At 33.5% G+C, this 13,142-nt stretch overlaps 1 protein-coding gene across 3 annotated transcripts in view; it reads right to left on the bottom strand.

Moving 5' to 3' along the window:
- The window catches only part of LOC143255374 (nephrin-like), a 220,233-nt gene that overhangs the window by 167,544 nt on the left and 39,547 nt on the right, over positions 1 to 13,142 (bottom strand). For all 3 annotated transcript variants that reach the window (XM_076510932.1, XM_076510930.1, XM_076510933.1), the window contains exon 2: positions 2,816 to 2,953. Coding sequence is in view for 2 of the 3 variants with exons in the window: in XM_076510930.1 (XP_076367045.1) it covers positions 2,816 to 2,953 (138 nt within the window). In the remaining variant the exon portion in view is untranslated. The remainder of the gene's footprint in view (positions 1 to 2,815; positions 2,954 to 13,142) is intronic.

Raw genomic sequence — 13,142 nt, 5'->3', positions numbered from 1 at the left:
CTAAACCAGAAACAAACAGCATGCAACTTTGTGAATATTCAGCGTGGATTCTCTAACTGTCGTGTTATAGCCTGATTTACAGGGGTACGATAGATTGAAGGGATAACGACTGATCTCAGTATATCTGTATGTTTTTTTCAGGTATGTACGATGCCAGCTATTTCTTTATTTGTCCACCTGTATGGCAAACATATTGTGTTCAGATAGAGATGAAATCAGTCCGAGATAGATGGGCGTGGTTTTTTCGCTTTGGTGCTACATTTAAGACAGGATTCCAGACATTTTTTAATTAAGTTGCCGAGTTGTGCAGTTTAGGAAATAAGCTGAAAGAAGAAAGTTATCTTACAATAGACGCACTGAAGTGGCGCTTAATGCAATATTAAAAAAATCTGTTGATGAGTTTCTTGGAGTTAACTCCCTAGCTTCTGTGACAGTGTGTATGAAACTCGACATTGGTATTTTGTTGTTGTTATTGAAGCAGGAATTCTCTCTAATTTGTAAAGAAAATTAGATTTTGTTGTTGTTGTCAACAATACAAAACGTAAGCCAATTTGCTTCGTAATTAACTATTTTTCTATTTTTGTGACGCAACATGTTCAGTTTACCAATATTAGTAAATCCCGTTTCGTTAACTATAATATTTCATAAATATCATTTAACTAAAGTTAGGAATGTGTTAATTTCTGTGTTTTCTAAAAAGTTGGTCTTCTACCTTTAAGTATTACAAATTGTTACCTTGTATTCATGCTGTTAGATTTATTTTCCTATAAATCTTAAACAATTTTGTTTTCTGTTTATGTATATGAACATCATAGATTATTTCTTCAATACAACCAGTCAAACATTAATGGAACATAGCAATATTTACAGTTAATAATAATATACAATTTACAGCTATAATATTTCTAAAACTTAAAATTAAGGTAATACTTAAACTTATCTTTATGTTACTTGTATATTCAAAATATGGAGAAAAACACATTTTCTAACTCTACTGCTAAACTATACAACATGGGATCTTTTGGGTTTTTTATTGTATTTTCTTAACAATGCAACGCTAGCACACGCACTACGTAACACTTGTCAGTTGTTTATACTTTTAAATATTATCCCTTTGCGTGATGTGAAGCACTTCCAGTATTCACGTCTCGTAAAAATAGCCGATTCTGAATATAGCTTACAATATTATCGAGCAAATCTAATTTGTGCAGGGAATGCACAACAAGTCTAAGGTAAAACTGGTCGATTTGTAACATATAATTTGTTCATTTATATTTTTTAGAGAGCAACGAAATGTATTCAGTTTTGCAGTTACGAAGCAAATACATCTCTGTCTATTATCTTTGCACTTCGTGGAATTTGAATGGTGTGAATACAAAGTAAATGAAGTTATATCAAAAGGATTTTGAGTATGTAAATCAGCAAGACACCAGACAACCACCGCTTATAAAATACCGGTGTGTGTCAGATAATATAATGTCGTGTTAAAACGGCCTGTGTCGGAAATAGCTTTCGGCATTTGGTGTTGTGAAGGTAGTGTGATACAACTGAATACTGATCACTTTAGGAAACGAAAGGGTATGTAAAAGGGTATGTAGAAGCCCTCCTTGAAGCAAATTATTCATACACTTATATTATACAGATGGGATCCGTTTGCTTCTTTTTAAATTTGTGCAAAGCTACACGACAGCCTTTTGCGCCAGCTCTCCTTACTCTAGCAATTTAAGACTAGAAAGGGATAGCTAGTCATCATCACCCACCGCCAACTCTTGAGCTACTCTTTTACTAACGAACAGTGAGAATGATCATCATTATAATGCTCCCTCGGCTGAAAAGGTGGGCATGTTTGTTATGACGGTGTTTCGAACCTGCGACTCTCAGGTTACGAATCGAACACCCTAACCACCTGACCATGTCAGACCAGATGGTTTCAGATCAGATATTTATATTTTTAAGGCAAGAATCTCCTTGTCGTTTAATGCTATTTAAAAATAAAGGAATATAAATCAACTTGGGTGACCAGAAACATTGAAAAAGAAGTGACCTGTAGCAAGTCGTGTTGTAGCTGTGTTAAGCAAACAGCGGCGCCATGTAACAGGCGAAAAATTGTTAACACTAAAGACAGTGGTAAGTCTTCCATATAACCCAAGCAATAGTACGAAACGTTACCAAGATGGATCTTCATATGGAAAATATGTTATAAGTCACGTGCTCACATCGTTTTACCCATGAAGAACAAAATTGACGTTTATAATATTCCATGTCAAGAAATACCGACCATGTGATCAGAGGCAGAGCTTACGCATTTCCGCGCGAACGAGCTATTAACAAGAGCGCAGGAAAACAATCGTCCTCTTTCACTGAACACAGTACAGAACGTTACCAAAAAAGAGAAACATAAAAGTCTTACAAGGGAGCCTTTCCAATAGAAACAACGCTATTGTCACGGACCATGTTTGTCAGAAAGAACATGACCGGACTGACGGCGTGGATGGCATCGACGTAGCAAAGTTAAAAATAGCTTGAATATAATGCACTCAATATCTGTAAGACTGTTATAACTTACTAGTTTTTACATTTGATAAAAGCAGTTAATTAAATTTTTCTTCTATATTTTTTCATGTGTTATGGACTTACACTTGTATGAAAAACTTAACACAAAACAGTATAGTTATGGATGAAACATTCTTTACTATAAAAGCCCTAAAAGCATGTAGTTTTTTAAAATTTGTATTACCTTTCATTATAATTTCTTGAAGTAGGCTTGAACAAAACAAATTGTATATATCTTTGTGTATTACTAAAATAAACTTACCCAGCACAAAACCGTCTTTACTCCACTGAACAGCACCTGATGCATGAGCAACATGGCACTGCATTTCAGCAGTTTCTCCTTGAATAACTTCCTTATCTTGAGGCTGAACTCGGAAATACTGTTGTTGCTGACAAATAACTGGAAATAGAAAAATTGTGTAAAATAATTTTAGAAAGTACAATATCTAATCGCATTAAAAGTACATATTGTTGAAAGGTTCAAACAGGTCATATACATTTTTATTTTGATTACTGAGAGCATCCCTTTGTTTTTCATATGTTCTTCCAAGGGAAGTTTCGATCCGTTTCTCAAGCAGAAATCTCGAGTCACCGGAGTAACAGTTTAACCTTCGATAGGTCAACAGTACTTTTACTTACTTGCAATGCAAAAAGTTGGGGTTCGATTCCCATCAGTATACAGAGCTCAGATTGTCCACTGTATACCTTTGTGCAAAGTTCTTAAATAAATAAATAATTATGTGACCACAGAGAAGAGTTTATTTTATAGCGAAGCTACACTGAATAATATGTTGTGGTCATCGCACAGAATCGAACCATTAATTTTAGCACTGGAAGTCCGTAAAATTAATATCATCCCACCATGGGACACAGAAGACTAACCATACCAGATACATAAGCACAAAAGTTTAAATGAACTTTGAAGTGCAACAACTTCTTTATATTATTGAACAATTTGTTAAACTTTTTTTAATTCTTCGTGAATGGCATTTTGCTATTGGTTGTTCCTGTAATAATTTCATAGAAGCAGTCACACGCACACACACACAGAAATATACACAAATGTATATTAAGACTTGCACACATGTACATATATATATATATATGCAAATATTTCATGTTACTATTAATATAACTCAGTTTGAGATATATAACTAGATAATAGTTCAGTCATATTTCAGGAAGATTATAGACATGGATAATATATTTCATTGATGCTACTTTTAATTATCAGAATTTCTGATGAAAGTAAGCTACACATATCAATTGAAACTAAAAGTTGGACTTACCTTTGAAATAACCTATTTAATGTACTCTATTATTATAATTATTCGTAGTAGTAGTATGCAATGCAATTTACACAATAACTAATAATTATTAGAATCATATGATTCATTAACTGGACAACACAATCGTCAACGCTACTTTCGGCCGTAATATCAATAACTATGTTTACATTATAGAGTTTTATACTGGTAACAGTAAACTAAAACAGTTGTACATGAGAAAAAACTGTTTCTAAAATGAACACAAGTTTTCATTGGTTGTACATGGTAAAATCTTTGTTTATTTTATTCACAATGTTTCACTAGGTTTATTTGGCATCATCAAGTGGGATACGAGAACCGTTTTGTATTCCACTTCACAATTTCCGGTAATCCTGGCAAAACGTCGTAAATAAGCACAAAAGTTTAGTACGTTCAATCAAATCGGTAAGAATGTGTGAAGTTAAATCAATGCTTTACAGCTGTGAATTTCAAACGCAAACTGAGCAAAACGTCTTGAATTTACAAAATTAGTAACTTAAGATAAAAATGGTAGACTTTTTTAAACATTGCAAGTTATCAACTAAAACAATTAATCTTTTTTGTATGAGATAGCGAAAACTTTTATATTGTGAACTTACTTATATCCATTTACAAATAAATTACTGTGCTTTGTAAACAGCGGAGTGAATTGTATTCACCCGTGGATAAAGTTACGTGTATACCCATTGAGACATCTGTATGTACAACAAAAACAGATTTAATCTAAACCTTTAAGATAAAAAACATTGCACAATCTAAGTTAAAGCTTCTTGATATACCATATTCAGATTCATAGTGACGAGCTACCAAATGTAGTTCTTGCAATCTTCCATCTTTATGCTTCAGTTTCTCTCAGACGTCTTGCTACAGCCGCCTCCCTGAAGTCTTAATTCATCAGTAAGGTTACAATTGGACAAAATTTTGTAATGTTCCCTCAGTTTATCCCCTTGACAACCAAGCAAACGTAATGGTGAATTTCAGCCAATTATTATGATTTTTATTCGTCAGCAATACTGAGAGTGAGGCATGTGTGTACCCAATTCGATTTTGTTACTCACCATTACATTTAGCAACCTATCTCCATATTTAATCCAGCTATTGTATGCCAAAGGTATTGACGTGACAGTAGAACAGACATAATTCTGATCCCTCCGTGTTACTTCTGAGGCCCACAGGAGTCACCATGCCAAGTTTGGTGAAGACTGATCAAATAATGTGCGAAAAGTTAACGGACAGACATAGAACATATTTGGCTTTTATATTACATTTATTTACAAATAAAATATTATGTAATTTGTCAACTAGGTAAACAACACAATGGATTTTATAAAATAAAATCTCAAGACGGTATGAATGAGTATTGTATGAAACTTTATTACCAATGTACAGGTTTCGAAAAGCTTATGTATCATCAGGTATTTGTTAAACGTTCTTTTTTTTTAAAGTGAGTTCTTTGTCATTAAACGTTATGTATTATACTCACAGATATATACATATATAAACTATATAAATGTTACATGGATACTTATTAGGAACTTAAACTCCATTCCCTTCGTTATCTGTATGTTCATGCATGGAAAAGCATCCCATTTTCAAATTTCTCATACCAAAAAGTGGAAATATGCTATTGAAATGTGTAATGAAGCGTGATTTTAAGCCTTTTTGTTAAGCCCGAAAAGATCCATTGTTCGCCAGTTTTGTGACTTTTACATTACTGCATTATTAGTCAGCCATTGTTTTGATCCTAAGTAATTACCATTTATTGTATATTGTTGTGATATTGAATCGGTAGTTGTCATTTATTGTTGATATATTAAATAGATAATTGTAACTTACTGTTGTGATATTCTAGCCATCTATAAATGTGACGCTAAACTAGATATATATTTTGTGCAATAACTGTCAAGCAACTCTTCATAAGTTATTGTTATAAAAGTTCACCATAACATTAACACAAAGTTTTAGAATTCTAATAATTATATTTTGATTGCAATGAACTTTTTTCTGTTGAATGTTTTGTTAACTTTTTGTGATTTTTGAAGAATTTTATATGATAACTGGACGTGGTCTAATGTTTAATTTCTAGAATTGGCATTAAAGGGTTTCGAAATCAAAAGATTGCGATATAAAACACTATTTGTATTTTCAATTGGATTATAAGTGTAGAAGTCAAAACCACTGATGAAGAATTCGTTGGATGAATTTCTTTTTGTTTGCATTTCAAAATTAGACCACTAAGCACGGATTATAGCGATCTCAAATCTGGCCGTTGAAACAATTTTGATCATAAGGAGTCGGTTAGATGAACAAACAAAAACAAACAATTTTTACAGCATTTCGTTAATTTTTATTTGATTTGTTTTGAATTTTGGGAAAGCTACTTAAAGGCTATCTGCGCTCGCCATCTCTAATTTTACAGTGGCAGAGTAGAAAAAAGGCAAATAGTTAAAACCAACCACCCCCACCTTTTTTTGCTCTTTTCTTTTAACATAACATAATGTTTAGGGATGAAAAGGGACCTGTTGATCCACCTCGGATGTCCCATCCTCTAAGCCAAACTAAAACTATTAAAAATTATAAAAAAGAAAACAAATTTAAAGCCAACTCTTACCTTTACCTACCAAACTTTCTTTTAAACTCGTTTAAATTTACTGCTTTTACGACATCCGAAGGCAACTCATTCCATTTGAAAAATAAATTGTCTCAACCTTGCCAAAATGTATATTTGTCTGCTCTTATTCTATACTTGTAGCTGTTAAGTGTGAAAAATGTTGATGCATCAAAATTATCAATTCCCTTTACTATCTGAAACACTTCAATAATATCCCTTCTAACTCTTTTTTCAAGAGAAAACAATTTTATGGATTTTGATCTTTCTTCATATGACAACGCATTCATCCAAGGTACCATTTCAGTAACCATCTTCTGAGCCTTTCTGAACAAGTAAACATCTTTAATAAGGTGAGAAGCCCAAGACTGAACACAATGCTCCAAATGTGGCCTAAAATTGACCTATACAGTGAAATTATAAACCCTTTCAACTTGTATTCAATATTTCTCTAGACCTGTTTGTTTGTTTGTTTTGGAATTTCGCACAAAGCTACTCGAGGGCTATCTGTGCTAGCCGTTCCTAATTTAGCAGTGTAAGATAGAGGGAAGGCAGCTAGTCATCACCACCCACCGCCAACTCTTGGGCTACTCTTTTACCAACGAATAGTGGGATTGACCGTTTCTCTAGACCTAAAATCTTATTTTAAGCAGACCTCATTCTTATTAAGTTTAGTTATTTTTTGTTATTCAACGTTAATTTCTAAAGGTAAAGATGATAAAACCAAATAACATTAAAAATCCACAATATTAAAAATAACTTAGTTTTTTAGCTTTACCTTTTTTACATAGTGCTCTCTCACTTTTATTAATGAATAGTGAGATCGATCGTCACATAATAACGCTCCATGGATGAAATGGTGTGTATGTTCAGCGAAGGGTATCCGAATCCGCAACCAGTAGATTGCGCATCAAGATTCCTAAACATCAATTCATGCCAAGTAATGTTCATATATTAATCTTAATGTTTCGAAATATTTCAGTACATACACAAATTTTAATAGCAATTTATTATCAGAATGCTCATCTTGAAGACAGTATAACTGACACCTGAACGTACTTTACTAAAGCTAATTACTTTAACTGTGTGTGGTAGCATACAGCTATTATCAAGCACCGATTTCCAACTTGACGGTTCATCGTTTGCACTATGTTTCGAGTACAAATGTTGAATGGTTGAAGGTGGTTGATGTTACCTAACTGCCTTCCCAACAGTATAAAAGCTCAAAGCGTGCCCAGCCTGGCCAGGTGGGTTAATGCGTTCGACTCATAATCTGAGGGTCGCGGGTTCGAATCCTCATCACACCAAACATGTTCGCCCTTTCAGCTGTGGGGGCGTTATAATGTGACAGTTAATCCCACTATTCGTTGGTAAAAGAGTAGCCCAAGAGTTAGCGGTAGGTGGTGATGACTACCTGTCTTCCATCTAGTCTTACACTACTAAATTAGGGACAGCTAGCGCAGATAGCCCTCGAGTAGCTTTGCGCGAAATTAAAAACAAACAAATTAATTATTATTATGTAACGTAAAATAAATAATTTCTGCTGTATACATGTTTTCTTTTATATTTACACATAGTAGCTCGTTTCCATAAAAAAACAACCTTATCTTTCGATGTGAAATTTTATTTAAAAGAGATTAATATTTTACAATTCATATGTGTAAAATTCATCTTTATTTATATTAATTTCAGATAGTATAAATATATGAGCATATAAGTACATTTCTGAAACCAAATACAGTTTTATCCCAGCTTTTATTAATTAATAAATTCTTCTTTTCACACGCGCTCAGTGCTTTGTATCATTGTTTGATCAGTATGTAGTATATAAAATACAAGTTATAATATTTACATTTATTCATTCTTTTAACTCTCAGTTGTTTTGGGCTAGAAATAACCTTTATTAAATTCTTATAATTAATATAATCTTTCATTTTATTTTATTATTGGTTCTAAAGCTCTGCCTACATTGTTAGCCCCAAACAGTTTACCATTTTTACAACGGACTTGTTAATAATTACTTGTTTTGGTAGCTAGTTCTTTTTTTTTTCCAATGCATTTTTATTTGTTAGATTTCCATAGCCTGCATTTGCTCTATCCTTTTCAATAAATGTTATCCTGTATTATTTGTTCCATCCTCTTCTGTAACTGTTATACTGTTTTATTTGTTTCATCCTCTTCTGTAACTGTTTTCCTGTTTTATTTGTTTCATCCTCTTCTGTAACTGTTATACTGTTTTATTTATTTCATCCTCTTCTGTAACTGTTTTCCTGTTTTATTTGTTTCATCCTCTTCTATAACTGTTTTCCTGTTTTATTTGTTTCATCCTCTTCTGTAACTGTTATACTGTTTTATTTATTTCATCCTCTTCTGTAACTGTTTTCCTGTTTTATTTGCTCCATCTTCTTCTGTAACTCTTATCCTGTTTTATTTATTTTATCCTCTTCCGTAACTCTTATCCTGTAGCATTTGTTCCATCTTCTTCTGTCACTGTTATCCTGTTTTATTTGTTCCATCTTCTTCTGTCACTGTTATCCTGGTTTATTTGTTCCATCTTCTTCTGTCACTGTTATCCTGTTTTATTTGTTCCATCTTCTTCTGTAACTGTTATCCTGTTTTTTAGAAAACCTAATTTATTTTACTTTCTATTGCAAATGACGTTCGGTTGTTTATTTCGAAGGTTGGAAATGTTTGCATATTTACTGTTTTGTGTTCAGAGAAACCTTGGGTGTCTAAATTTGAGACTAACTTTTCTATAACTTTTGGTAAAATTTCCACGTCATTTTTGTACACACACACAAACACACACAGTGAATTGTTTATTATAACTACTTCCTATATATGCACAGATTGCGCTCCGGAATGGCCAGGTGATTAAGGCACTCGCCTCTTAGTCCGAGGGTCACAGGTTCGAATCCCCGTCGCACCAAACATGCTCACCCTTTCAGCCGTGGGGTCGTTATAATGTAACGATCAATCCCACTATTCGTTAGTGAAAGAGTAGCGCAAGAGTTGGTGGTGAGGAGTGATGACTAGCTGCCTTCCCTCTATGCTTACACTGCTAAATTAGGAACGGCTAGCGCAGATAGTCCTCGTGTAGCTTTGCGCGAAATTCAAAAGAGGCAAACAATACATATATTATTGCTCAATTTAACTGCTTTCAGCATATGTATATCCGCCATAATTTTCATTTTAAGCATTTTTATATTCAGGTACAAAATGTTATATAAGATTGTTAAAAATGGTATAAAAACCAACATTCATAAATTATCCCGTTTTTGTAACACAAATAGTATATCATTAAAAAAAACCCAAAACCCTTTTTTTTAGCAGTAATAAATTATTTTTCCCAACACTGCGATTTAAATATACACCAAAGCAGATATTCCTAAACAATACTGTGTTTGCTTGGGTGTAATTTATTTTTATTACGTCACACGCTCCCCAGTGGCTCAGCGGTATGGGTGCGGACTTACAACGCTAAAATCCAGGTTTCGATACCTGTGTTGGGCAGAGCACAGATAACCCATTGTGTAGCTTTGTGCTTAATTCAAAACAACAACAAATTACGTCACATTTTCAAATTTAGTTTTATTATAAACCTGTAGCTAGGCAACCACAGAGTGAATGCCCTATCTAAGCAACTAAGGAGGAAACGGAGCTGATCCGCAAAATCCTTTAACTTTTTCGTATAGTGTCCTTTTAAATTGAATTTTGCTTAATAACAAACGTACAGCTACAGGTTATCATATGAATTTCGTTTTCCGCGAACACACTTTCTCGAATCGCCGTTCACTCTGTAATAAAATCTAATTCTTTCGAAATGTTCGCTGTGTATCGTACACTTTAGCACGAAAACCAGTATTACATCTTTTCTTATACTTCTACTCGCGCGACATCAAAGAGCAGTAAGGTGAAATGACTTAGATGTTTGAAATCAACTTGGATCAATATGTCATCAATCTCGCGAACAGAATACAATAATTGTTTTTGTTGTTGCTGCTGCTATTCTGACATTCGGTGCCGTCTATACAACCTATGACAAAGTGTTGAAGTACTTACAAATAAAAAGGCTTTCTAACGGTTGAACCTTAAGGCTTTCTAACGGTTGAACCTTAAGGCTGAAGGACTTATGACGCTAAAAACCAACTTTCAATGCCCGTAGTAGACACAGCACAAATGGTGTTGTGTAGCTTTGTACCTAAAGAATAAACAAACATACAAAAAAAAAATCTCATTAAAAATTTACTTCAATGAATGTAATTTTATGACGTAATTATTTTACTGAATAATGAATAAGCTATGACCGGTGAAAACCCTGGATGTTGATACATCATCGATGATTCTCGGGCAGATTTCACCTAGTTGAAATCCATCTTCTTTTCACGTAGCTCACTCTAATTTAGCAGTGTAAGATTAACGGGAAGGTGGTTAGTGAGCACCATTCACCGACAACTATTGAGCTATTCTTTTACCAACGAATAGTGGGATTGAGCGTCACATTTATAACGTCCTCCACGGCTGAAAAGACGACCATGTTTGACGTGACGGGGATTCGAGTCCGTACTCTCAGATTACTAGTCGAACACCATAATAGCTTGGACATGCCTGACAACTTGCATAGAGGGCCCAGAAGTTATAATTTTTTGTTTGTTAAGAATCAAGCACAAAGGTGCACAAGAGGTTATCTGTGCTGCGCCCACCACGGGTATTGAAAAATCGATTTTTACTGGTGAGTCCGCAGATATACCGCTGTGACACTGGAGGGGGGGGGGGCGAAATTATAACTTCAATTGATGAGTGTTTAATGAAAATACTAAATGTTTTTGACGTTTGAAAATTAAAACAACTGTATGATTAGAATCATGCACAAAGCTATAAATTGAGCTGTCTGTGCTCTATCAACAACGGGTATCTAAACCCGGTTTCTGACGTTGTAAGTCCATAGACATATCGCTGTATTACAACTTGCAACTATGATGATTATATTACAACTAAGGAAAATGTTTATTTAGAATACTAAACCCGTTCTTTACTTGAAACTTGTGTTTAATAAAACACAATGTTTAAAACATGTTACTGAACACAATGTTTAAGACATTTACTGAGGGTTTTGTGATTTAGGATACGTTATTTAAGGATAGTGTTTGTTTTGTGTGTCGCTGACAAACTCTTTATATCACTTCAAATGTGATATCTTATGAAATACTTAAGAACAAATTACAAAACTGATATTATTGTTTTATTGACTTGTATTTGTGCTAAAAATAATAATTATCTAATTATTTTAGTTAAAACTGGTTAAGTGGTTCTATCTTTGCTGTTGATGAAGTTCTGTAATGCGATGTTTTGTTTACATATCAACTATAACTTGAAACACAAAATGTCACTTTTGCATTGATGATCTGAAATAAGCGTATTCCTATATCTCTGAAAACCGTACCAGATTCAGTGTTATGTTCTTAAATTTCAGCTTTCCAGCCTGTCTGTAAACCTGTACTGCCTAAAATACCCTTGAAACAATAGAATATGAATATCTCGCAAATCAGGGTAATTCATTGAGTGCGTACTAATCTAACATAACAATAAGATGTTATAAGTTAGGATAATATTTTGTGTATTAACAGGACACAAAATGGACATTTGCGAGTGATGAAAATATTTTGTGTGCAATTCTTACAGAAAACGGAGATGTTACGCATAAGGAGAATTCTTCATGTAATAATCTGATGATAGAACATAAGTGCCTTACTGTGTCGTTGACATTTTGTGAAAAAAGTGATATTTAAACCACGTTGTACAAAAGCAGAAACACGCTTTTGATAGAAAACTCACACTTATTCAAGGAAGTACGTATTTGTAATTTCTATTGGCTGTGGATGTCATTTCACTTGCACACTGAAAATCGCTGTAAAAATCATCGTAATAAGAGGTTTAATAGTGTACTTTTTTGTAGGACGAAGACAAATATTTTATTTTTAGAAAATAAACATTAAACTTCAAAAGCTGATAAATGGAATTCACATTTATAGCATGAAGTATAAAAATAAATATGGAATTGTAAAATCAATAATTTGATTACTTCAAATATTTATGCAAATGCAATCAAAGCGTTTTTGGAAGTAACTTTTGATTTGTCAAGGTTTCGATCTATCGAATTCCTGATCTATTAAATTGGATAAAAATCGGGGCTCTGAAGAGACCATTGCATCATTTGAATAACTCCAGCCTCTTCTTTCTTATCTAAGTAATTTTTGTATAGGTTGGATGAGTGTTTAGGGTCATTATCTTCTTGTCCAGTATTTCATCTATTTTGCAAATATTTCCTGTCATCTCAGCAGTAAAACGCCCCCCTTTCAAACCATCACATTGGTTTTCCCATGATTCGTAATAGATGCTATGCATTGAAGTAAATATTTTTTGCCTTTCTTCTATCGAATGTACGTACAACTTTCGCTTTAAATCAGATATTTTAAGCTGGGACTCATCTATCCATAACAACCTTTTTCAATCATCAACAGTCCAGTTTTTGTACTTGATAACACATTTCAGTCTCTTGACAATATTTGGAGTTAGAAGTAAAGATTTTTTAACTGATGAACAACCACATATTCAATTATCATTGAGTCTTCTTGATAATGTAAACTGGACACTTTTCTGTCATTGAGTACGTG

This window comes from Tachypleus tridentatus, chromosome 7 (assembly GCF_004210375.1).
Source record: "Tachypleus tridentatus isolate NWPU-2018 chromosome 7, ASM421037v1, whole genome shotgun sequence".
Classification (NCBI taxonomy): domain Eukaryota; kingdom Metazoa; phylum Arthropoda; class Merostomata; order Xiphosura; family Limulidae; genus Tachypleus; species Tachypleus tridentatus.
Note: the sequence above shows the minus strand (reverse complement) of the source record. Positions and strands in the feature narration are given on the sequence as shown.